General features: G+C 36.4%; 3 protein-coding genes and 1 long non-coding RNA gene across 4 annotated transcripts; 2 read left to right on the plus strand and 2 right to left on the minus strand.

The window, feature by feature from the left end:
* The first annotated feature begins 1514 nt into the window (after positions 1-1514).
* Positions 1515-3220, plus strand: LOC113743230 (zinc finger CCCH domain-containing protein 2-like). Its single transcript, XM_027271192.2, has one exon. It carries the CDS (start codon positions 1648-1650, stop codon positions 2839-2841), a length of 1194 nt encoding a protein of 397 aa, XP_027126993.1. The 5' UTR covers positions 1515-1647; the 3' UTR covers positions 2842-3220.
* LOC113687470 (pentatricopeptide repeat-containing protein At5g16860) lies at positions 2799-10078 on the minus strand. Its single transcript, XM_027205073.2, has 3 exons — positions 6921-10078; positions 6566-6681; positions 2799-4926 (listed from the first exon to the last, which is right to left on the minus strand). Exon 1 carries the CDS (start codon positions 9892-9894, stop codon positions 7354-7356), a length of 2541 nt encoding a protein of 846 aa, XP_027060874.2. The 5' UTR covers positions 9895-10078; the 3' UTR covers positions 2799-4926; positions 6566-6681; positions 6921-7353.
* LOC140006630 (uncharacterized) lies at positions 9856-11490 on the plus strand. The gene is made up of 2 exons (XR_011814359.1): positions 9856-9989; positions 11273-11490. It is a non-coding gene; the product is annotated as an uncharacterized lncRNA (long non-coding RNA).
* Positions 11491-19323: 7833 nt separating this feature from the next.
* LOC113743486 (ethylene-responsive transcription factor 4) lies at positions 19324-20510 on the minus strand. The gene has a single exon (XM_027271515.2). The coding sequence runs from the start codon at positions 20278-20280 to the stop codon at positions 19612-19614; it is 669 nt and encodes a 222-aa protein (XP_027127316.1). The 5' UTR covers positions 20281-20510; the 3' UTR covers positions 19324-19611.
* Positions 20511-25938: the final 5428 nt, after the last annotated feature.

Consider the following 25938-nt stretch of genomic DNA (forward strand, 5'->3'; position numbering starts at 1 on the left):
AATATTTTGTGAATCCCACACATGTTAAAATCTGGACCTTACAAATTTTATTGGCCAAATCTTGGCCATTAACTTCTCCGTTGCGATGTGGGACTGCCAGTAGCAGCTGCTGCCTATGCACGCGTCAACTTTTGATGGGCAGCCCCTGAAACCAATTCAAGGCCATCATCTGCATTGAACGCCAACCAACTCCGCCGTGAAGCCTCTCACTTGAGCCAAAACTTGATTACATCACTCGAGGAAAGAAATGGACTTAACTTTATCACGGAGAACCTGTCCGATTTAGCAACCAATCTCATCCAATGTTCAACAAACCCTCATCATGAATTGACATGTATAACAACAAATTCTTTTTTTTTTTTCATTTTATCTTCAAGCACCTGAAAATTAGCCCATATGATGCTGCTATTAAAAAGGCAAATTCAGAATTGGGAAGACGTTACCATTTAATTTTATAAAGTTTATAGAATAAATGTGTGCCAATAGTCTCTTGGACTGTTGGTCATCAATCTTTAACTCTCACCTTATCATTTAATTATGACTGTCACTTTTAAATTGTTACCTTCGACGGGTTCTCCGTTGGTTAGGCTCTCCCTCCTCCTCCCCTAGAGTAGGTTAGAATAAGTTATATTAATACTATCGTTACGAAAAATATATATAGGATAAATGTGTCCTTTGTTTCAAACCGTACGAGCTTCTTTGAAGATACAAACATTACACTTCTATCTTTTTCCCTTATAACCAGATTTTAGTCAATTAGTCATGTACTGATGTAGCTTAATTATTATGTTTGTTAAAATTGAAGTAATCAATCTGTCAAACCCCCCCCCCCTCTCTTTAAGTTGCTTGAAAAAGCATATATTTTTACAGTTGGGATGTCTACTCTAGGACACTAATGTAAATTTCAAGACAAATATTGTACCTAATTAACCAAATCAAAACCATGTCAGAAATTTATGATAACTATCAATAGTTCAAGAACTTTGGTTAAGACCTAAATTCACTGCTACTGGACTCATTTTCACTCGGTATCACTTGGGATCAAGAGATGACAAATCATTTTTGACCCTTAGATTTCATCCTACAATAAGATATTCTCCTAATATTAAGCATAAAAATCTTGGGTTCCGTTGAGATCCTTCAAAAAAAAAAACAAAGAAAACAAAAACTATATGGTATCTTGATCGATCTTCACAATAAAGACCATTCTAACCTATATACACAACACAATTCATCGAATTACATCACCTCCATGAGAAGCAAAGAAAAAGTACAAAAGCTAGACTGTGGACTGTAGACATGACTTTTTCCCTTGAAGCACAACAAGAAGGACTCTTGCATGCGATTGTGTTATCATGTCGAGCTGCCACATATCTCACTTTGCATGCCAATTCCTAATACTATGCAGCCACGCATCACTCAGCCCATCCCTCACACCATCCTCGTCATTCTTTCCCCCCCTCTTTCTCTCCCTTAACTTTCTCCTTAAATTATGAGTATATAAACCCTTTCTTCAATCTTCATGTCTTTGTACATCCCCCCGCCCCCTCCCTTTCTCATATCTTTTCTCCCTTCTCAACACTTCTTTTTCATGTCCCCCTTTCTCTAGAGAGAAACTAAAAATCTTTCACAGTTTTCATCATCCCCATGTCTTTATCAACATTTTCATCATCATCAGATATGACTAGCGTTTTTGCTGATCAGCAGCAGCAACACAAGTTTCACCAGCTCAGCTACCTCAACAAGAAGAGCCCTAGGGAGATTGAGATCCCACCAAGAAAGCTTCTCAGCCGCCGTGCTGCCGCCTCCGGGGCCATGCATCTTGATAGCGGTGACATGTTTATGGATTCTCCCAAAGCTGAAGAAGCCCTTCTTCAGAAATTCTTGCCTTACAACAACATTGATGATGATGATGCTGATCCTTACTCATCTGATCATTTCAGAATGTACGAATTCAAGGTCAGGAAGTGCACTCGCAGCCGTAGTCATGACTGGACAGACTGCCCTTTTGCTCATCCGGGCGAAAAGGCCCGGAGGAGGGATCCCCGAAGGTATCACTATTCTGGAACTGTTTGCTCTGAATTTCGCCGTGGAAATTGCAGCCGCGGCGACAACTGTGAGTATGCTCATGGTGTTTTTGAGTGTTGGTTACACCCTTCTCGCTATCGGACCGAGGCATGCAAAGATGGGAAGAATTGCAAGCGAAAGGTCTGTTTTTTCGCTCATTCTCCTCGCCAGCTACGTGTTTTGCCTGCCAATTGTCACGAAACCGCTTCATCTCCAGTGAATTCTCCTGTTGAAAAGCAGCAGCAGCACCACAGGAATGTGAACCATTGCTGTATGTATTGCCATTCTGTTGCTGCTTCACCTACCTCTACTCTGATGGGGATGTCCCATTTGTCTCCGCCGCTGTCTCCACCGCTTTCGCCGCCGATCTCACCGGCGAAAGCGGCCCAGTTTTCTCCTGTTTCGAGGTACAAGGATCATTTTGCAAGCGTTGAGCCATGCGGGATGGCTCAGTTTAGTTCTGGTGGGATGGGTGGGTTGAGTTACAAAGATGCATTAACAGAGTTGATGAGCTCTATTGAGGCCATGCGCGTGAAGGAGTCTTCATCCCATGCAGCTGCAAGTAATAACGGGATTAGTTTACCATGGCTTGATGTGAATTTCAATGGTGATGATCAGCAGCAGTTCATTCTGTCTCCTTCAACCCCAAGTCCAGGGACAAGCAATTTCCTGAGTAGGAATTTTCCAAGCAGGAATTTTATTGAAGAAAACAAGTACACTGAAAATGGCCTGGCTGGACCTGATCTGGAGTGGGTCAATGATCTCTTGACCTAAATATATGTGCCAAAACCAACTGGACCACTATCTTGAATTGTGGCCATGACCAGGATGATGATGAAAAATTGGAAGGAGAAGGAAGATAAATGATTTTTGTATATAGTCCTTTTGCCATCCACACGAATCAGCTGAAGCATTAATTTTGTGTGAGATCGGAATTTGGGGGACTTGTGATTTTTTTTTCTTTTTTTGGGCTGAAATCTTGGTTTGGGAACTTTTTTTTTTCCTGATGCATCTATTGTTCAATTTTAATTGTCGAATTCTGAGTCTTTCTGGTGTTAATATTTCGATGTTAATTAAGTTGTATTTGTAAGAGAAACTTGGAATTGCTTAGATGTTTTGATTAACATGCAACGAACAAGTGAATTCTGATCAATTCCATTGATGTCTTTCATCTTGTTTGTGAATATCATTTAATTGTTTTTATGAGCTTTTATTTTATTGCTGCTTTTCTCTTTCCAGAGCTCCTATGGATTCTTGAGAAATTCCCATCTTTTCTTTCTCTTTTTCATCAAATTTTGGAAATTAAGACAGACTTTTAACTTGGAAGAAACCGTACGAACATCTTCATTTGATCTTCTTCATCTCATCAAGTTTGAATAAATCAAACTGATCTGGAAGCTCTACTTAAATTCGTACAGAATAAAAGACATACATTTTTTAACCAAACCATCTTTTATTAAATCTCGCGAAAGTCTTTTTGGTCCTAAATTCATGACCTTTTTTTTTTTTTTTTTGCAAGAACGAATTTGATGAATCTCAGTGCTCTATTAATTCCTTTTTTTTTTTCTTTTCCAAGAACACAAATCATCTTGGGAGGATATTTCGGGAAAAAAAAGGGGGAAATAAATCGTTTAAGTTGTTTAGAAAATCTCGTAGGACAGGTGGGGGACAAGCGAAATATGGGGATGGCTCACAAGAATAGATCAGATAGTGACTTGAATAAGATGTTCAAGATTAATTACAAAAAAAAAAAAAAAAAACCAACAAAATAAACCAGAGATTTTTTTATGACAACAATAGATGTTAAAATATACTGGATCATGAGCCATAAAATTATCACTGTAAACATTGAATGAAGAAATTAACATCCTTTTGAAGTCTGATCATTGCCTTGAGAATTAAACAGGAGCCAAAGAGGAATTCTAGTGCAGTACAAAACGTGGAAAGTGAAAAAAGAACATGAATAAAAGTTAGAGAACCAAATTCGTTACCATTTCCATAGAACATTAAAGAATGTGTGTGAGAGCATGCTTTCCCCGACTACTACCATTTTCTAGACCCGTAACAGTTCATAGAATTCCCCACCTCCAGCATCACTTTTTATGTCTACCATGTGCATCTTTTCAGATGAAGTCTTAAAGATATAAACAAAGTATTAATCTGACCATCCTTTTTGAAACATTCTTTATTCTTCTTCGCAAAATCTATTCTCTGGAATGTTCAAGAAATTGTACAAATGCCTATCATGGAAGAGTATATTTTGCCCTTCCTTTTTTTTTTTTTGGGGTTTTATTTCCTGTCTGATGAGTCACCGGCAGGAATATTGGACAGCCTTGCAAGAAGTTCATGATCAGCCGAAATAATGGCAGAACATCATGAATTGAATATGCCTCTTTTTACAAAACAAAATATGAGGTAGATTCATGTACAGTTGCATAATTGCATATTGTGAATGTATTGTCTTGTTTCCTAGGAGGGAGACTTACTGTTTTGGATAGCAAGGATGGTAGGGTAAATTTTCTGTCCTGTGAGACGGGTTGTAGGGTAGCCAGGACCATTGCAGTCCCTTTAGGAATATGATTCCCCTCCAAATCCTATCCTTCTGCATGGGACTATTTGCCACTGCTGGGTTAGGTGGGTAGTTGTCACCTGTCGCTTGCCATATTTTCACAAGGAATGAATTGAAATGGAGGATAGCAGCCCATGCCCAATAGACCTGAGCGAGGTCCCCCCACCATGCCATGCCCCTTTGCAAGTTTGCAATGACTTACTGACCCACCAACCAGCCTTATCTATCACCATTTTTTCCTTTTGTTTGGAATATAAGAAGAGATTAGTAATGACCAAGAAGCACACAACCTGTCAATTCAGAAAAGGGTCAGTGATCAATTACTGTATATAAACACCTTAACAACAATTGGAGGGATCAAAGTGAATTTGAAACAAACTTTCAAGGAATAAGAAGAGGGATCTGAATAATGTTCAGTTGATTACAAGACAAGACAGTGCTCCGAACAGAAGGAGACACAGAAAACGGTTGAATGATTAAAGTTTGAGAACGCATCACGAATCCTTATTAACTAGAGAGCAAATTTTGCTTAAGAAGTGGTAAGCTAGATCAAAGGAATTTTGCATTTCACTTTTCTTTTGATGAAACAACTGAATTTTGTGCGCCAAGCACTGTAGTGTTGAATTAGTTGCATGGGAATCTTTAGCTTCTAAAGAAAAGAGAGAGGAAAGATTCAGGTGCTTAAGCTTTACAAAGAAACTGGAAATTGTTAGGAGAATGAAGTGTATTCGTCAGCTCTAGCCTCTATCCCTTGCTGAAAATAAACAAAATTCTATATGATTGGTCACTTCCCAGAAGGCATTTTCTGAATTTGGTGTTAGTTTTTTTCTTTTTTGTGATAGGATCCACTTTATTGAATGGTCATGATATCCTGAATTTGATAAACAATGACCAAAAAACAAGAAGCAAGGAACAATAAATTTGCAATAACAACACACGATGTCCAAACTCAAGAAATTCCAATAGTCCATTCCTCTTAGCACAGAAACGCAATTCTAACTAGTAAGATACTTTGCCAGAGGAAAAGTTCTTTACTCATTACAATAAGCAATCTGGCATAACCAAAAAGACATTTCATATTTAATCCTGTACCATCAAAAGCCAAAAAACAACTTGACGTCAACATATTATACAAAACCATCCACCTTAAAACTGAACTAGAATTAAAAATATATATATAGAATATATACAAGCTGCAGTAGGACATAATGTAAAGACAGGATTAAAAAGTACAGTTTGCAAAAAGTAGATCTTCACAATCAATTTCTTCTTTAACAAAATTGAACTCAACCAATCCCTAGGCCACAGTACACATAAGTCTTCTTCTTCCAATGCCCGATTCAGATCCATCATCCCACTAAAAAGCATGGATGGAACCAGAGAATGTAATTTAGGGGGCAACTTTGTTACATGCAAATTTTGGAGTCAAGAAAAGGTTTTGAAAAATTCTGTGGGCACGAAAAGCATAATTTATGAAGGATATTTTTGAAAACTACTTAAACTTTCAAAGGGAAAAAATAATTTTCAAGTATCCTCAGAACTTTAATATACATGAAAACAAACTCATACACAAAACATTGCAACCAAGAGTTGTCCAGAGTGATTAAGCCACCTTTCCTGGGCAACTCATCATGGTTCAACCGTCATAGCTACAATTGGCAACACTTATTCCGCCTTCCATAGAATGTTGATATTTGAAGTGATGCAAAATACTGTTACAGTCTCAAAGAAGCAATTTTTTAAGAACTTCAACTTGGTCACACGTTATCCAAACACCATCCAAGCCTCTAATGCACATTGCAAAAGCCCAAATGACCAAACTAGCATGATAAGATGCCATTTGTCATTTAAATTAATCAGCAAACTGCCACAAGGACTACACAACAACATAGTATCAAGAATAAGATATCATGAACATAAGACACTAACCAACTCCTCATCTCATTGATGCTGTAATTTGGCTCTCTGATGATGATGCCAGTGCAACAGATCTTGCAAGTGGTTGAGATTATTCTGAACAAAATCTGAGTCGACTCTGGACCATTCTGTAGGTTCAACAGCAAATGATAATTTCATGGAATGCAATAATCATCTGAACGACAATGAGGTGGAGCAAATGGACATAAATGACAAAATTCGCCTCTTTAATTAATTTTTTAGTACAAAATAGAGGAATATATCGTCCAAAAAGAGCACAAGTGTGTGTGTGTGAGAGAGAGAGAGAGAGATATGTCAAACCAACTATACTTGAAAGAATTGGGGTGATGACCAGTAGGGCTGTTACCTGACAACATAAGGCTCCTACTGCTGAAGACAAAACTTTCGCTAGTTATTCAAATAGCCCCTGCTGTAAGGATCAACGAATTCTGAAGATCCTATGACTTCAATCAACATACTTCGCACAAAAATCAGCTTCTGACTCAGGAGTTCTTTTTTGACAGGACTCCCCAAAAATTGCATGCTACTTCAAGAAGCAGGTAAAAAACTGGCCGTCTAAAGCAAACGGAACATTTTCTCCAAAGTGATTTCGACGTGCCCATGGTAAGATGGTTCAGACATCCTTGGGACAGAAGTTACCTCCAGTGTTAGAGAGAGAGAGAGAGAGAGTCAGCAGCAGAGGTTACCAGATACAAATCCATATGCACAGGTTGAATTATATCTTGCCATTCTCTTGCGATAAGCATCTCGGTCGGTAGGCAATCAAGGATATGCTATCTTCACCAGTAGCCTTTGCAAGAGCAAGATCCATTCTTAAAATGGTGGAAGCGACTTGAATCCCTCAAAATAATTTCATGCTCAATAATCCTAGATATGTATGTCATAGCGGTGTGGCAATCCCCACAAACCCGCAAGTTTTTTGTGATCCTAATGGGCAGCCCAGGTGCTGATGTAAGAATGCCATAAGCAAGAGCCAATTTCTCACTGTGTTCTACAAGAAGATCCCCTTTTTCTTCATCATCTACATCATGGAGCGCAAAGCTTGTTTCAGGGACATAACCCATTATTTTAATCTGGTCAATAAGGTCTGCAAGTAGGTCATATATTTTCTCAGACATTGCATGAGTTCCGTCCCCTACATAAAAGGTTGCAGTCTCGTTCTTTCCTTGAACCCAACTGCAGCCAGGTCTCTTTTTTATACCTTTCTGTTTCATCACAAATCTGATCTTGGTCGCATCTTTCCAACGCCCAGCATTGGCATATATGTTTGAGAGAAGCGTGTATGTCCCATCATTCTCACACTCCAATTCGGACAACTTGCTTGATGCATATTCAGCAAGTTCCACCTTTGCATGAGTCCTACAAGCCCCAAGCAATGCCACCCAAACTGCTGCAGTTGGCTCCATAGGCATTTTTGCAATAAGGTCCATAGCCTCATTCAAGCGTCCAGCACGGCCTAATAGGTCAACCATGCAAGCATAGTGCTCTGCCCCTGGCGCAACTCCAAAATCCTGGCTCATTCTGTTGAAATAATTCATTCCCTGATCAACCATTCCAGAATGGCTACAAGCATATAGGACCACAAGAAATGTCACACCATCTACAGGCAGGCCAGCTCTCCTCATCCCATCAAAAACTTGCAAGGCCTCCTTGCCAAAACCATGCATTCCATATCCAGTCATTAACGTCGTCCATGAGATAATGTTCCTCTGACCCATGGTATCAAACACAACTCGAGCCGCATTGACATCTCCAGATTTAGCATACATGTCTATTAAGCAATTGGCTACAAACAGCATTGCAGACTCAAAGCGGTTCCTTAACACATAAGCATGAATCTGTCTACCCAATCTCAGTGCGTTTAGACGAGCACAAGCCACAAGGGCACAAGATATAGTAAAAGCATTTGGTACTAGAAGCTTCTTTTGATTACTCGCCATCTCAGAAAAAAGATTTAATGCATCATTGGCTTCACCATGTTGTGCATGGCCACCAATCATCACTGTCCATGTCACTACATTCCTATCACTCTGTCCTACAGCCTCAAACATCCTACTTGCCACATTGATGGACCTGCATTTTGCATACATATCAATCAAACCATTAATAGTCATCAAATCATCCTCCAGGTCATTCCAATCTAAGTTCAGCATTTTCTTTATTGAATAACAATGAATTTCTCTCCCCTTATCTAATGCCCCAGATGCAGCACAACCCGAAAGGACAGAAGCAAGTGTCACAGCGTTCGGCTCCGAGTTTGAAGCTCTCATCATATCTCTAAACACATCAAGAGCCTCTTTACCCAAACCCCTCTGAGCATATCCTGCAATAACAGCACTCCACGTCACAACATTCATATGGATCTTCTCGCCACGCATTTTCTCAAATAAACCAAGAGCATCATCATATCTACCAATCTGCGCGTACCCTGTCACCATGGCATTCCATGTCACGACATCCTTCACCTCCATTTGCTCAAACACTCTCTCTGCTTCATCCATAAATCCACATTTTGCATACATATCCAACAAAGCATTCCCCACAAATATATCCTCTATTAAACCCCTCCGCAGAGCATGTCCATGAACTTCCTTACCACTACCAAACGCATTCAAAGAAGCACAAGCAGGTAATACATTTACCAAACTAACCACATCAGCACGCAGCTGGGAGAAACCAACTTTTGAAGTCATTAACGCAAACATTTCCAGCACCTTTTCAGCATCACCACTCTGCAAATAAGCAGCCGAAATCGAATTCCAAGAGATAACATCAAAAACATCTCTCTGGGACATTTCATCAAACATCCGGCGAGCATCATCCAACTGTCCACATCTACCGTACATAGCTATAAGGGCATTACCAACAAACACATTGGAGTAAACAAACCCATCCCGGAAAGCAATACCATGTACAGAACCGCCCCAATGAAACCACGAGAGCTCGCCGCAGGCCTTAAGAATATACGGATACGTATAACCATCGGGCTGCCAGCTAAGCCTCAGCATTTGACGGAATATGCGTAGTGCATTTACGCAATCCTGAGCGTGAAGCACGGTATTCTTGATGAGGGTATTCCAATAGAAGACGGAGGCAGGGGACGGCAACGGCAGGAGACATTGAAGGGTCTCTAGTGCTTGTTCAGGTGAATTGGAGGAAACGGCTTCTTCAAGTAGTTTAATATGGTTGTTGGACGGTTGAAACTGTGAGGGGATATTAGTATTATTACTATTGATGGCTGCGGCGGCGGTGACGGCAGGTGCTTCCAGCAATTGTTTCTTCCTACTCAAATTTCCAACAGTTCTTAATCTCATCATCATCTTGGATCATCAGCCAATTTGGGAGCCTTTCTATTATTCTGGATTTTCAAATGCAACGGCACTATCCATGGGCAGTACCCATGCCCACCCAGAAGGTGATTTTGGGCGGGTCGAGATTATTTTGATCATTTTTACTTTTTCAGGCTCATGATGACTTAAGTTTAGGATTTTTTTTCTTTTGTGGTGGGAAAAGAATTAAGCTTAGAAGTTTATTCCAATTTTTTAGATTTTGTTAGAAGTTTTTTTTTTTTAATCTACCATTGGATTGTTTTTGACAGTGTTATTATTTCCTACTTTATTAGCTTTATGGACCACTAAAATATAATTATATAAAAGAAACTAGATACTCATAAAAATGGATAAGAATATTTACTTATCCTCTTAGATATTTCACCCATTTTCATTACTCATTTGACTTCTTTCTTCTTTTCTCTTTGTGAAAACTAGTTAGAATGTGAGGTGCCTAGCTAATTATTTTGTGGTTAAGTATATACATTTTGAAGAATTTAGACCCGTTTGAATTGCTATTTTTAGGAGTTTTTGTAGAAAAATATATTGTATCAATTTAATATATGTGAGATAAAAAGATAATAAAAAAATGTGTTCACGACAAACGTAAAAATTTTTATACAGAAAATCACAATTCAAAGGCTGGTTAGTCCAGCACATTGTGAAAGGTTTCATTGGTGGCTCCTCTTCAATGGGATGCTTCTAACACTGAACACACCTGAAAGAACAGAGCCAAAATGAATGTCTAGGCCAGTCAGTGGAAGAAAAGACTCCAAAACTGGATTTGTAAGTACTGGATTACTTTTTATAAGCAAGAAAGCATTGAGAATTAGATTCATATAAAGTTAGTAGACCTCAGTCTAGCAGTTAATGACCAGAAACATACCCATGAAGCTCAGAAAGTAAGACTTGCTGATAGATAGGCGAAAGAAGCAAATATCATATATGTTAGCCAAGGGTTCGAAGTACACTCCTAAATATTTGTTTCTAAACTGGAATTAGGAGGAACTTGTTGATGGAACAGGACAAATGAATAGCAAAACCTGCAATATGCATAAATGTATATGCGGAAATTTCTTGAGCGAACAAGGCTGTTTGTTTCACAGCCCTTCTATTTACATTGATGCTTGGAGCATATTTACTGGTTTGGCTAATTAGTTGTTTCGCATCAAATCATTGCAGCCTGAAGCAAAAGGCTTAGCAGTCTATTTTACTGCAGTTTCTCTTACAAAATCCTATTTACTACTATGTATTTAAGAACCGTTGGATGCTTGTTTTTGCTTCATTTGGTTTCTTGGAGTTTGGTCTCAACATCTTGGTTTTCTTTTGTATTGAAAGTTGGCTGATTCTGTTGTGTGTTCTTCAACAGGAAGGGTGGCTGTGACTCATGTCGAGTTGTCCCCTTCATATAGCTGGGATTTTGAGACTTCAAAGGTAGGTATCTTTATGCTGGTCCTTCATTGGATGAAGATGGTAAGCAGCCTATTATATTGTATCTTGTCATGTTACCACTGCCAAAAATATGTGTGAATTTCCTGTCATTGAAGATGCTTGTAATGTCAACTTCTTGGCTCTGTATGATTATAATGATGTAATATCATGAAGTCTGTAATTTGAAGGAGTCTCTGCTTTGACAAATGCTATTCCAAAATATTTGAGTAGCCTTTAGCATACATGCAACACTATCGCGTAACTACCAGATAATTCGGATATTAAATAATAAAGTAGTGTTTTTGTTTTTATTTTTTTTTACAACGATAGGATTTCTATAATCTAAAGTAATGCTTGAAAATTGATAAGTTGTCTGAAAAGACTAGAACATAGATAAGTTTGGCTCACATAATCTATTTGAAACGCTCAACTCACCGTATTATACACCTACAAGACACCTTAGTAACATACATACTGAAGTTAAAGTGGTTTATAGAAGTTCAGTAATTTTTATTCATCTATGATCGCTAGATCTCTCAGTACGAGTCATTAAACGATAAATAGAACTTCATCCTGAATTACTTTTAAAAAATAATAATTTTTTTCATATGATTAGCCAATAAACCTAAATTCTTACCACTAAATTTAGAGTACGTTGACAATATATACACTATCACCATCGGATCCATGATATACGTGAAAAAGTTGAATTTTAAATTCAAATTTTACATATTTGTCATTCATCTAATGCTGATAGTATATCAGCGTATACACTGTCATACACTGTCAATGTAAGAAAAATTAATCTTTAACCCATAAATGATGAAAGAGTCTTTATTAATTTTTTTTTTATCGTAATGATAAAATTTCTATAACCTAATTTAGGGAAAAGGAAAGAGAGACTCTACGTGAATAGAAACTCCATCGAAGAAAATTTGTCACATAAAATGGCAATGACAGAATTTCTTTACCTCCTACCCACCAAGACTGATAGGCCTAGTGGCTGAGTCTTTATTAATCAATTACGCATATTTTACAAGCCGCCGCCGCCGCGCCGCCGCCAAAATAATCTACTACGGAGTGCGTTCTATTGTGACCTGTGGGTTTCATTCTATTCTATTTCTAGCTGAGCTGCTAATGCAAGGTGCCCTTTCTGATTCACGCGAGACGTGGCGAACAAAGGTGCAATTTCCTAGTAGCCACCCAGGAAGGGGGCAGTGGCCCACGCGATAGACTTGTTCAAAAATGTAAGGAAATAGTAGTAGTATTGAAATGATTACCGACACCTGTGTCTAGATTTTTGACACGTAGTTGTTTAATCACTAACGTGCGTCACGGGACTGTCATCGGCGGCCTGGAGCACCGTAATCCTCAGTCCTCACCCACCCCGCCCCCGAGGGCGCCACACGGGTTTTGATGTAGTATTCATTTTGTCCCATTTAGAAAAATTTTATCACTGCCGAATCAATTAACTACTCCCTCCGTCACACTTTGATAGTCCCGTTTCTTTTTTCACACAGTTTAAGAAAAAATAGTTAACTTTGTTGAAAAAGTAAATTTAGATTGCTATTTTTCTAAAATACCCTCACATTAAATATGGTACAACTTTATGGAAACTTGAATTGATGGTAAAAAAAGAATCAATTCTCATTAAATGGGTAGGTTTATAGTAACAACTACTTACATTGAATAAGGGTATTTTAGAAAAATTAAAATACAACTACATTCTTCAATTGAAAAGTGGACTACAATTTGGGACAGATAAAAAAGGAATACAGGACTATCAAAGTGGGACGGAGGGAGTACTACTCTTTTTTTTTTGTCGACACAGGGGGTGTCCGGGTCAATCCTTACGGGGCTCGACTAATTCCCCTGTGTTCCGGGAGAGGAGGCCCCACTTCACACCGAAAACGTAAGCCACGGGACTCGAATCCTGGTTGTCAGGTAAATGGCCATACCCTAAAGAGGGGGAGCGCACCGTCCGAACTACCCTGCGGGGCACAATTAACTACTACTTGATACTCCTAATAGTTGATTTTTTAATCAATGAAATACTAGCATTAATTGGGCAAATAAAGACTCCACAATCTTATTTAGCTTATATTAGATGTCGAATCAAGTGGCTTCACTGTCTTATTTGGGGCGTTTTTATTAGTCGAGCACTAATAGGTTTATCAAGTAATTGATTTGGATCATGATAGAATTTCTTGATCTAATTGGACAAATAAAGACTACCTGACCGAAATCTAATTACTATTATCCATTTATCAAAAAAAAAAGTTTGAATGGTAATTGGCTGTTGACCTTATTGAAAAAAATAACAAAATTGATTGTTGATTACCAACTGATGAATACTCCTATTCATTGGATGCAACTGAAAAATAGTTTATGAAGTATACGATTAATGGATCAGAGTTCCTTTATTTTGAAGTAAAGATTTGATTTGAGAGATTTGGAGTACGAACGTAACCGTTCGAAGCGATGCAATAATACTTTTAAATATTTTATAAATTTACATGAATTATTTATAAAATTTCATAACAAAGACACATAATTAATATATACGAGATTCACATAAATAATAATAAAATATTTATAGTGCCGTTGTAACTGCAGCAAAGTTTGTTTGGATAGAGTATTATTTGAAATATTATTTGGAATAATTACTGTAGCACTTTTTATGATGTGATGTATGTGAGATAAAAAGGTAATTAGGAATGTAAAAAGATTGATTGAAAAATATGTTTATGATGCAAGCGAAATATTATTTGAGATATTTGTGCTATCCAAACATAATGTATTAACGAATACTTATAAATTGTTTATAAAGTATTATATTGTTCTAGACGATCGCCACGTGCCCCACAGCGCGTCCTGATTTGAGGACCCTTGGTGCGTTTCATCAGAGAGAATTGACGTCATCCTGCTGACGGTCACCACTGTAACAGGAGCGGAACCGATGCAGCGGTAACCTTTTTGCTTTTGTGGCGCGACCAGCAGCGGTGGCTTTTATATGCTTCCTGCTAGGAAGAAAGCGAAAAAAGAAGAAGAGGAAATTCTATATTCAACCCCCAAACTTTCTGTATTTCCTTTTCTCTATCCCAAATTAGTCTTAAATTAAAATTCAAGTCACCATATGAAAAATTATAACCGAACAATTGCATTCAAAATTTTATTCATTTCAAATGCTTTCAATTGAAATCCTTCCTCGAACTCAAATCTTTCGATCCAAACGCATCCAAACATTTTTTACATTACCATTTGGGTATAGCAAGCGTGTTTTTAGGTTCTCTTGAAAAGTTCTTTCATCCAAACTTGTGAAATTAGAGATTTTTTTATCGATAATATTTATATAATTTAACCTATTCTATCTTTAAAAAAAATGCTAAAAAAGCTGTATCAGATATTCAGATATTAGCAAATATACAAATATGAGGTGCCTTGACACCATCCCACATGTGAAATGAGAGGTTCGAACTTCCCATGTTCCCACAGGATCAGGAAGCGGTCAAAGCTTTCGAGTGGTACCTTCTTGGCTCCATCCACCGAAGCCTCGAGAGTCAAAAAAAACCAGTATCATATCATCAAGCATGGGTCCCCCAGGCTAATGCCCATGATTTCCTCTACATATCAAATCTAGTCCACAAATTCCGCCGACGCACCAATCGGGCCCCGCCGAAATGACCGGCACCCAAACAATCCGTAGCGAGTAGCGACTGCGCAAGTCCAACTGTTGGGCCCCACCTCGCCGCTGTCCCCTCCCGCTCTTACACGCTTATGCTTAGTCCTAATTAGTAATTACCAAGAAGTTGTCCTCCAAAAAGGGCCTTGGATTGTAATTTTCTGAAACTTTTTAAAATTAAATTTACACAATTTTTAATTATTTTTTATATCACATGCATTACATCATTAAAAAGTGATATAGTAATTATTTTATCCAAAAATTATTCAGAAAATGTAGTTCAAACGGGCTCGAAGATGATGGTAAATTAGTATAAGTTTTTTCAAACTGTAATATTAGATTTGTTTGGATAGTGAATTATTTGGAAAAATTTATTTGCTTGTATGAAGAACATATTTTTTAATCATTTTTTTATTTCACATACGCCACATCAAATTAATTGTTTGGATGGAGGATTATTTTCAAATTTTATTTGCTTATATCATTAGTATATTTTTTATTTTACATACATCATATTAAAAAATATATAATTTCAAAAAATCTACTATTCAAATACACTAAAGAGTAAATCAGAAATAAAAATACTGTGTTTGGATAGAGAATTATTTGAAATATTATTGAAAATAATTATTATAATACTTTTTGTGATGTGATTTATGTGAGATAATAAGTTAATTAAAAATACAAAAAAATAGATTGAAAAATGTGTTTATTATACAAGCAAAAAATTATATGAAATAATTCAACAATCCAAAGAAAACTTTTATTTTACAAAACATGAAAAATCAAAATCGTAGAAACAAAACGAGAAAAGAAAAAGATTAAATGAAGCACAAAGTTGTGAAACACACATATGAACCCCACAAAAAAAAAAGAAAAAGAAAATAAAAAGGCGGTGGACGGCAAAGAAGTACACGTGCCGGCGATCTAAGACAAGACATTTACCCCGTCAACACGGGATACGTAGCTTGTGGGGACCCACGATGGCTATTGCTAAGTTGCGTTGTCGCTTGAGCATCCTGTCTCTCCACAGCTATGTTTTCAGAACCGGACCGGATAGCGACTCGGCCGAGGTCAGGGGTCAGGGGTCAATGGGTTCGACCGGGGGTCGATAGGGGTCGAACCGGATGACGTCATAAATAAAAATTATTTTAAAATTAAAATGTTATATATATAATATCTAATAATATATTGATATTAATAAAGGCATATTCATATATATTTGATGTTTCAAATATATTTAACAAGAAAATACAAAGAAATTAGAACAATCAAGTAGCAATTTATATTATTTAATAAATATTAACAAGTTTAGAATTAAAATTATGAATTTAATTGAAAAATAACATCAAATTTTAGGACAATATTTATAAAGTATCAAATATTTGAGGTATATCAATAAGTTTTAACAATTTAGGGGGTCAAAACATAATATTAAAAAGTTTGAATTTTTTTTTAAAAAAAATACTGTTGAACCGGAAAAACCGGTTTTTTCCCGGTCAAACCCGGTCAAACCCGGTTTTTGACCGGCTTTGACCGGATTTTAAATTTCCGGTTTTCTAATGTGACTCGGACCGGCTACCTGGCCGGTTCCCGGTTCAACCGGTTCGACCGGCCGGTCCGGTCCGAGTTTGAAAACAGAGCTCCACAGCCGTCGGTAGCTACAACGAAAGCCTCGACAGACCCACGGCCCAATAATATTTAGGGATAATTTCAGATACCTCCCCTGAGGTTTCTGACAGTCTCACTCTCCTCCCTTGTGGTTTCAAAAATATCACAAACCTCCCCTGTCAGAATTTATGTCCCATTTCTTACCTCATCATGGCCAAAAAAACTTAAATACCCTCACAAGTCAGCTAATATTTCGTGATTATCAGGACAAATACATTCCAACTCACGTAATTATTTTTTTCTACGCTCTATCTAATTTCCCTTTTACATGTATACATAGTCGAATAACTAACACATAACATGATCTACACTTTTTAAATACCTAGCCATTTCAAATTTATGCGTACCATTACACTACCTTTTATAGATATACACAGTCAAGTAACTAACATCTAATATAATGTATATATTTGTAAATTGATTGTACCTCATAGATCACCCTGTGTAAGATGTTTATAAGCAAATTAATATTAGTCATATAGATAAAATTACATACCCACTGCAGCTTGTAAGGAGATACACAAGTGGGTCAAAACACTAATAACCATTCCAAATGTATACATACCATTGCACTATGCATATTGCTGCGATGACTAATTGCAATATGCATGTGAACAAATAACTGCATGTTCAATAATTTCTATGCATCGTACTTGGTCGATAACACGGTGTACATTATTTCAACCAGATTGTACATTCACTAAGTATTTATATACATGCTACTTATTGAAATAAACTACATCTCTACTAAATATTTAATGCACTCTCGTAAGCACTAATGGTTGATTTGATATGCAATTGGAACAAATAACCATATAGTAAAAGCTTTTGATATAATATTATTGACGAATAACATATTGTATCTGAAATTATTCCTTTTTCTAATTTATTTTTGGTTTTTATTAGTTTTTATTATTTCACTAATATAACTTGTACACTTACCTCAGGGTCATTTATGAAAACAAAATTCCCTCTCTTTCCTGAAAACACTTTTTTACGTTCACTTTTGACATCATGGGCTGATTTTGTTGTACAATCCTAAACCTCAGGGGAGGTTTGTGATATTTTTGAAACCACAGGGGAGGAGAGTGAGACTGTCAAAAACCTCAGGAGAGGTTTCTGAAATTATCCCTAATATTTAATATCAATTCTTTCTATTGTTGGCCTTTTTGACTATTCAACTCATCAAGTGATACAAGGAATATTTGAGAATTTGTTCATACTTTGCCGTCGACGTTTTTTTTTTCAACCTTGCGGTTTACCCCCATTAAGCATACATGTCGTAATGAGCTTGGAGAGTGTTGTGCAAATAAATAATACTTTAATTAGATCAGGGTTAAGTTAAATCTACACTTTTGCCGTTTAAATCTACACTCCTAATACGTTAATAATATCAATGTGTGATATTTTTGACCAAAAAAAATGCATCAAGATTTAGAGATTTTATATTCAAATTCTCTTTTCTTAAATCTCGCCTATTTCCTGCTTTAAAAAAGAATAAAGTGTACTATTAGCATTGATAAATAATACCATCACTACTGAGAGTGGAACCAATTGTGAATTTAAGATAAAGAGAGAGGTGGATTAAACTACTCCTTTAGTTAATAACTTTTGTTATTAAAGAATAGTTAGGCGTCCATGCAATAAAAGCGGATCATACAAGTTGCTCAATCATCCAATTCAAGAATATGGTCCATGAACAAGGCAATTCTCTTATATTAATTAACCTTAGTAGTTAATATTAATGGGTTTGTTTGGATAGGGTATTATTTGAAATATTATTTGGAATAATTACTGTAGCACTTTTTTGTGATGTGATGTATGTGAGATAAAAAGGTGATTGGGAATATAAAAAGGTGAGTTGGAAAATGTGTTTATGATGCAAGCGAAATATTATTTGGAATAAGTTTTGTATCCAAACTATTATCATATGATTACGTGTGATATCTTGAATCACTAGACTAGTCCACACGTGTCTCACACCAATCTGATTCAAGTCGTGTGGATTGTTTTATCGAAAATTGGCTTGTGAATTATTTCATCGAAGATTCGATTAGTACCAGTGGCACTCACCTATAACCATGCTACCACCGCCAGACCAAAGCCCCGAGGTTAATATTATTGCGTTGGTATAATAAGCTAATGGTACTGGATGGTACTGAATGATAACGTATAGTCTAACAATGGTAGCACATAATTATGAATAATCCATGTTCTCAACTCAAATCCTTTAGTTAATAACTATTTCGCAATTTAATTTCTTCCTTTTTTCAAGATCTTTCACTTGAAATTGTTAGACAAATCCTACGAGAATGAATGAAAACTTAACAGTGTACTGAAAACATAAACGTGCTGCTGGTTGCTGCTACTTGTTGAAGTCTTGCTAACATTTTCCTTTTCTGGTGATGGCTTGAATTGTCCCCATGACCCCATTTAGGCACCTAAAATAAAATTCCCCCACCTATCCCCACCCAATGGCCCAAGCAGAAAAAGATGGAAACCTTTTTCCCTCGTTACTGGTAACTGATTGATGAAAATCCAATTGACAAAATTAAATAGTACTAGTATGTTCATGTTGGAACAAAATTTCAGGGGAAAGAAAAAGAAACAATATGGAAAAGATAACAATTGGATGATTAACGCGGAATCTAACTTAATCTTTCATTAGATCATTAATCATGATACTACAATTGGAGAAACAACTCCAAGGAATTTCAACAAAATTCCTCTTGGCTGCAAAAAAAAAAAAAAAAGAGACAACTCCAATCTTCCTTTTTTTTTCTTTTTTTTTTTTCGTGGAATTGGGGAAAAAAAAACTCCAAATTAGACTGATTTACCATCCTATATATACAAAAAATGAACCGTTAGTCCCTCTTCTCTCACTTTGAAAATATTACTTGATAGTCATCTCATCAACCTTCTCTTCAAGCTTCCACAGGTGGTGGAAAATTAAGATCAAGATCAAGCCCCCCTCCTCTCTTCATGTTGTCGCCGTCGCTTATATTATCGTCGACGACGGAGGAGGTGTCTGAATCACTATGAACAGCACCGCCACCACGACCACGGCCAACCACGTTAGCATAATCCATCGCCACAGGTCCAAACCGGTAAGGATAATCGGCCCGGTTCAGAGCCATCGGCTGAAAAAACACAACCGGCTGACCATTTGGCAAGACGGCCATAGCTTGTGGATGATGAAGTATAGGGATTTCACTGCCAGCACCGCCGCCTCCAGCTGCTACGCCAAGGCGGCGCGTGAGGTCAAGCTCAACTGGCGCGTGAGTTGGTCCATCGCCACTAGATGACTCCACGGTGCTACTGTTACTCGGGCTCTGAATCTCCGACGGCGAAGGGAAGTTGGTTTTAGCTTTCGGCCCGCGGAAATCTCTGGCGGCGGCGTCGTAGGCCCTCGCCGCCTCCTCCGCCGTATCGAAGGTGCCCAACCAAACCCGGCTCTTCTTGCCGGGGTCGCGGATTTCGGCGGCGTAACGGCCCCATGGCCTCTTTCTCACACCTCTGAAGTGAACTTCCTTGACGGCGTTAGCTTTTCCGGTGGAGGGTTTAACGTCTTTAGACTTCTCCTTCATAGCCATTGTGATCGGAAAATATTTTCTGTCTGAAAAACAAAAAGTTTAGTGCTTCAAGGATTCAAGGGCGTGAAACCAAAAAAAAATAAGTGGAGGAGAAAGTATAGGATGCAGAGAATAAGGGAGCGGAGGGGGAGCTGGCTTATATAAAGCTGGGGTCGAGCGAGGGAGGATTTGGGTGGGGAGGCAGTCAACGAGGGATTTGACTGGGGGGCCGCCGCCCCAGTGATGAGTGTGTGTTTCTGTGTGGGGACATTAGTTGATGTGACAGTAATTGAATAATAATGAAAAGGTATCCTTTACGTAGTACGTATGGAATGGAAATATATAGATAAAAAAAATGGACTCTTTACAAGCAATTTTTTTTTTTTTTTTGCGTTTTATGAGCTTACATAAATTTTAATACGATTGAACAAAAGTATAGTTGTTTTTGGCCTTTTGACCTAAACTCAAAAAAAACTCAAAAAAAAAAAATCTCGAGTTGTTTGATTTATACATATAATTTTAGAATTGGATGTAATTCTAAAACAAAAAGATGATCCAGCTGCAAAATTCTTAATTTTATCGTTTTTCCATCAAGTCAAACATAAAACGAACTAAGACTGTTAATATTGAAAACATGTTAAATTGACTAACTTAAAAATTGAATGTGAATTGAGTCGAATATCAAGTAACTTACATCATCGAGTAATAATAAGTACACATGAACTTTTGTTTTGCGAATCATTAAGTTGAACTCAAATCAACTTATGACATCAACAAGTATTGATTTTCAAAATTAATTTGGGACAATCTCTTTGAATTAGATGTTAAATCAAGTACCAAGTAAGTTGATTGGTGATTTCAAAAGAAAAAAAATAAAAAAAAAGAAGTAGATTGATTATTTACATATTGTTTGGATTGCAATTTTTTGTAAAAATATTTTTATATTTTTTGTGAATATATTTTTAAATTTTTTTATTTTACATACATCAAATCATTACAAAATATTTATTTTAATAAAAAAATTGTTAAAATAGCAATCAAAACTGTCCTTAAGTATATTCTTGTGAGGGTGGTATGGGATGATGTGACAGAAATTGAATATAAATATAACGTAAAGGTGGTTATATGAGAAAGGGCAACGTGGCACGCGGCAGATCTGTTAGTGGGGCAGCAGTAGAGACGTTGATGTGCCGGCTTTGAGCAAATTTGGACGGCCGTAATTATGGCATTGTATAATGCCCGTCTTTACGCTAATGCATTAGTTTATTACTACTTTTCTTTCCTTTGTTTGCTGTCAGGGATCAACTGGTTTTGGAAGGGCACTTTTTTTTTTTTTTTTTTTAAATAATTTCAGTCCATCTAGTATTAGGGAATATAAAAAGATGAATAAATAATGAGCTGGAACAGGATAATCAAAACGGTGGCGGCCGAATTTGGCTTTGATGCAACACAGCTATGTATCGTGTAGTTGTTTGTAGCACACAACAAAGAGGATATAACGGATTAGGGTGGGGGCCCAAAATGGAAGGCAATGACTGGTTCAAAGTTTGCAAATTTACTTACAAGGCCGTCAATACGTCCATAATTGGATTTTTGCACCTTTAGGTTTTTCATTGTTTCTTGTTTTAGGGTTAGAGTGAAAGAACATTGACAGGTTGTGGTGTTCAAAGGGATTGAAAAATTGACTTTTGTACATGATTTTGTATTTGTATTAATACTATTGTGTTTGGATTGCACTTTTCTAAATTTTTTGTAAAAAAATTATTATAGCGATTTGATATATGTGAGGTAAAAAAGTGATTGAAAAATGTGTTCACGAAAAAATTGCTGTCCAAACAACGGTTTTCAATTTGCTATGTCGAATAAAAACATAGGTTCAAATTTTCTCCGTTTTATAGTTAACATTTCATGAAGCAATAACAAGTGACCTAGCAAAATTACTGCAACACTTGAAAAAACAATTAACCTTTTTTCTTCAAATTAAAATGCGTGAGGCTTATAGAAATCTCTCTTCTTTATAATTTTTATACTTGTTAATGAAATTTCAATGATCACATTTTTATGAGCAAAAATTTTCATGTCATCTCTTATGAAGGGATTTATCTTCAATTACTCATAGCTGGAGTGCAATCACTGCAATTTAACATGAGAGGTCAGTCCTTCACTCTTTATCTCCTCAAATCGTACACCGCATCAGCCCTTAATACACTAGAGAATGCAACCCTAATCAACCTCAATCATGTCCTGATACTAGGTTTTGGTTGATGTCTTTTAAGGTTAATCAACTAGGATTAAAAATGTAGAGTTGGCCGGTGCCAATGGACCATTAGGTTGCTAAGGAAACCTAATAAAACTGAACACTCAAGGTTCAGAGTTGGTATGTTTAATTAAATCAGTTTGAGATTGTATTTAAATTTAACTTGTTTATTTATCGAATTCAATTTAAAACAAAAATGAGTAACTTACCTATAAATTTTACCTTTACCGCTGATCAAAGTAAACTCGAATTTTGTTTTTGATTGTTCAGCGAATATAAAATGTTGGTTCAATTAATTTTTACTAGTCGAGCTCGATTCGAACAACGACCAAACGCGTTAATTCGCCTAAAAACATTACCACTATGCGCTGCTAACAACCAGAGACAAGGACTCCTTGTGCAATAATAGATAAGGGGCGTTAAAGTCACCGAAGAGCATAGAGGCAATAACAACCGTAAAGTAGTCGCCAATAGGATAATGCGGTACTAAGAGGCTGTAATGAATTCCTTAAAGCGGCGTACTCTAGACTCTTATTTCCTTCCTAGAAAATTGTTAAAATCCGCCGACTGTGTTGTTGTTGGGAGGCTCTTGCGGGTTCGTGGAATGTGCGATCACGGAGCCGTCGCCGCAAAATCTAATCAACGCAGCTATTTTTTTTATTATTTACTTTTAATTTGGTTAACGGGTGTCATTTAGAAGATTCAGGTGTTAATTTTTTTAAAAAAATATAATTAATTTGAAAGAAATATTTAAATTCCTATTTGGATTATAATTTTCTGGAGTTTTGTAGAGAATATATTGTAACAATTTGATATATATGAGATAAAAAAATAATTTAAAAATATAAAATTTTTTTGGTGAAAAATAATTTTCCAAACAAGACATAATAATTGTGAAGATGCATATTTCAAATCATAAGCCATAACTTATAAGTATATAATTTGAGGGATTAATTTTCACTATACTGATATATTATCAGTTTTAGATAATTCAAATTATAATTATATAAAATTTAATTTTTACACATATATCATGAATTCACAGATAATAATAGTATATACACTCTCTATCAATAGATTTACTCGTAATTTAAGTACGATAAGAAAATTTATTATTTTTTTTAAAGCAAGCAACACGGTTCTTTCTTGGCTGCCCTGCAATTAATATCAACCGACAGCGTATCAACCAAAGCATGAGACTGGGACACGCGTACCCATACGCGTCCCTTAACAGACAAGCCGTGTCACTGCCTCAGCCGGCGCCCTACTTATAGCTAGGCCTGTCAATCGGGCCTAATGAGCCGGGGTTTGATGTGTTCAAGCTCAGCTCATTTAATTTGAGACATTTTCGGGCTTCGGGCTATGAGTTTCGGGTTCGTAAATGTGAAGCTCATACTCATCTCACATAATATTCGGGTTGTGAGCCTTAATCGGGCTTAGCCCAAGCTCACTTATTACTCCTGAATTTTCTTAATATAATTACTATAACTATTAAGTTGTAAAACTAATTTAACATTTACAAGACTATAATATTAAAACTAAACATGAACAAATAATAGTTCTTAAAAAGTATATAAACCAAAATTTTTTCAACAATATTTATATGTAATCTGTTTAAAATGCATGAAAAATAGTAATAAAACATGCAATCATAAGCCAATACATCTTTAAAAGTTGAAACTTTTTTTTATAATCTTGTGATTTAAATCCAAATATGCTTGATGATTTTTGTGTTTGTAGACTAAAAAAAAAATCAACCAATAATATGCCAATACAAAAAGTTACTCAACCAATAAGAAAAATTAGAGATTTAGTTATGCATTACTAATATTGGCTCTCAAGAAAGCTCATGAAAGAGTCTTTAGATGTGTTTTTGTGTTTTGTAATTTATATATATATTTAGTATTTAGCAAAAATATATTTGGATATATAATTATACATAATATCAAAATATAAATATTATATATATAGGTAATTAAAGGGCCGGGCCTATATCGGGTATGAGCCTAATAAGGCCCAAGCTCGACTCACATTTAATTCGGGCCTAATTTTTAGGCTCAAGCTCAGACCGGCTCACTAAATGATCGGGCTCATCGGACTTTCTATCGGGCCGAACGAGCCGAGCTCGGGCTGGCCCAGCCCCATTGACAGTCCTACTTATAGCATCACTTTTTCCTCGTACTTTATGAGACTACCTTTTTTTTTTTTCATTTATATGTTTAGTGGTTAGATTACTAATTTTGTTGGCCTTTTCACTAAGATGCTAATAAAATGGAATTCAGGGTAAGAAGTGTTACATTGGAATGGTTTCTGAAAAGTTTTACGGGTTTTAATTGGCTATATATATATATATATAGTTCAAATTATAAGATGTACATAAATTTTAACAATTGGATTTATATTTTGTTAAATGCACGTAACTCTTTGGAGCGTACCATCCCACTAGTTTAATGAAATGAACCTTCAAAATAAAAAAAAGCATACTAATTTTTATAATGACTCTCAAATTAAGATGAGATGTTTGAATTCCACACCAATTGACCAGTTTTTTCTTGCTCACTCAAATGGAATGATGCTAGTTTTTTTTTTTTTTTTGGTCCTTAATTTAGTGACAAAGATTGAAAATATTTCAAGTGCATTGAGTTAAAAAATGAAAGGAGAAATTGCTTGTATCCTCCCAAACAGTGGCGGAGTTAAAATTCTAAAGTCAAGGAGTTCAATTTTAAGGCGCCGTTCCCACGGGTATCTTCCTGAGGATTGGTGGGGCCCGCTCTCCTCAGGGTTAGGGGACTAGTCGGGTGTAGGTCCGGATACCCCTAACTGAAAAACAAAAAGGAGTTCAATTTTCGGCCCTACATCAAATATAATCAGAGAAAATTTACAATCAAAAGACTCTTATGTTAAACATAATTTTTTTCGTTATGTCAATTATATTTTGACAACTAAGTTGTGCTATAACGTAGTGATAGTTTAGAAATGTCGAAACAGTTTATTATTGGATTTACATCCATAACTAATCGTAATTAGATCCAACATTATTTTGAAGCGTAAGAATCAAGTTTTTTTTTTAAAATTTATTAGGGGAGGCCAATGTAAATAAGAAAGAGACATTAAGAAATTTTAAAGGAAATAATATAGATAAGAAAGAGAATTTCAGAATTTCTCAAAATTGGGAGGCAGGGAAAGTGGGGGCAATTGCCTACTCTCAACTCTGTTTGGCTCCGCCTCTGCCCCCCACATAGGCAAACTTAGACATGTGTATCAGGCAATTTGTTCTTGTTTCTTTTTTTTTTTTTTTTGATGCGATAGACCTATACTTACTCTAGACAAGGGACCTAAAGAGGCTCAAACAAAATCTGGAGGGGACTGAACCACCGTCAGCCAATACGAATGCCTACCCACGCGCAATTTGTTCTTGTTTC

This window comes from Coffea arabica, chromosome 5e, assembly GCF_036785885.1.
Source record: "Coffea arabica cultivar ET-39 chromosome 5e, Coffea Arabica ET-39 HiFi, whole genome shotgun sequence".
NCBI lineage: Eukaryota > Viridiplantae > Streptophyta > Magnoliopsida > Gentianales > Rubiaceae > Coffea > Coffea arabica.

Bases quoted from the DNA above. Each gene is read 5' to 3' on its own strand.
- LOC113743230 (XM_027271192.2), top strand. From the start codon at position 1,648: ATGTCTTTATCAACATTTTCATCATCATCAGATATGACTAGCGTTTTT.
- LOC113687470 (XM_027205073.2), bottom strand. From the start codon at position 9,894: ATGATGATGAGATTAAGAACTGTTGGAAATTTGAGTAGGAAGAAACAA.
- LOC113743486 (XM_027271515.2), bottom strand. From the start codon at position 20,280: ATGGCTATGAAGGAGAAGTCTAAAGACGTTAAACCCTCCACCGGAAAA.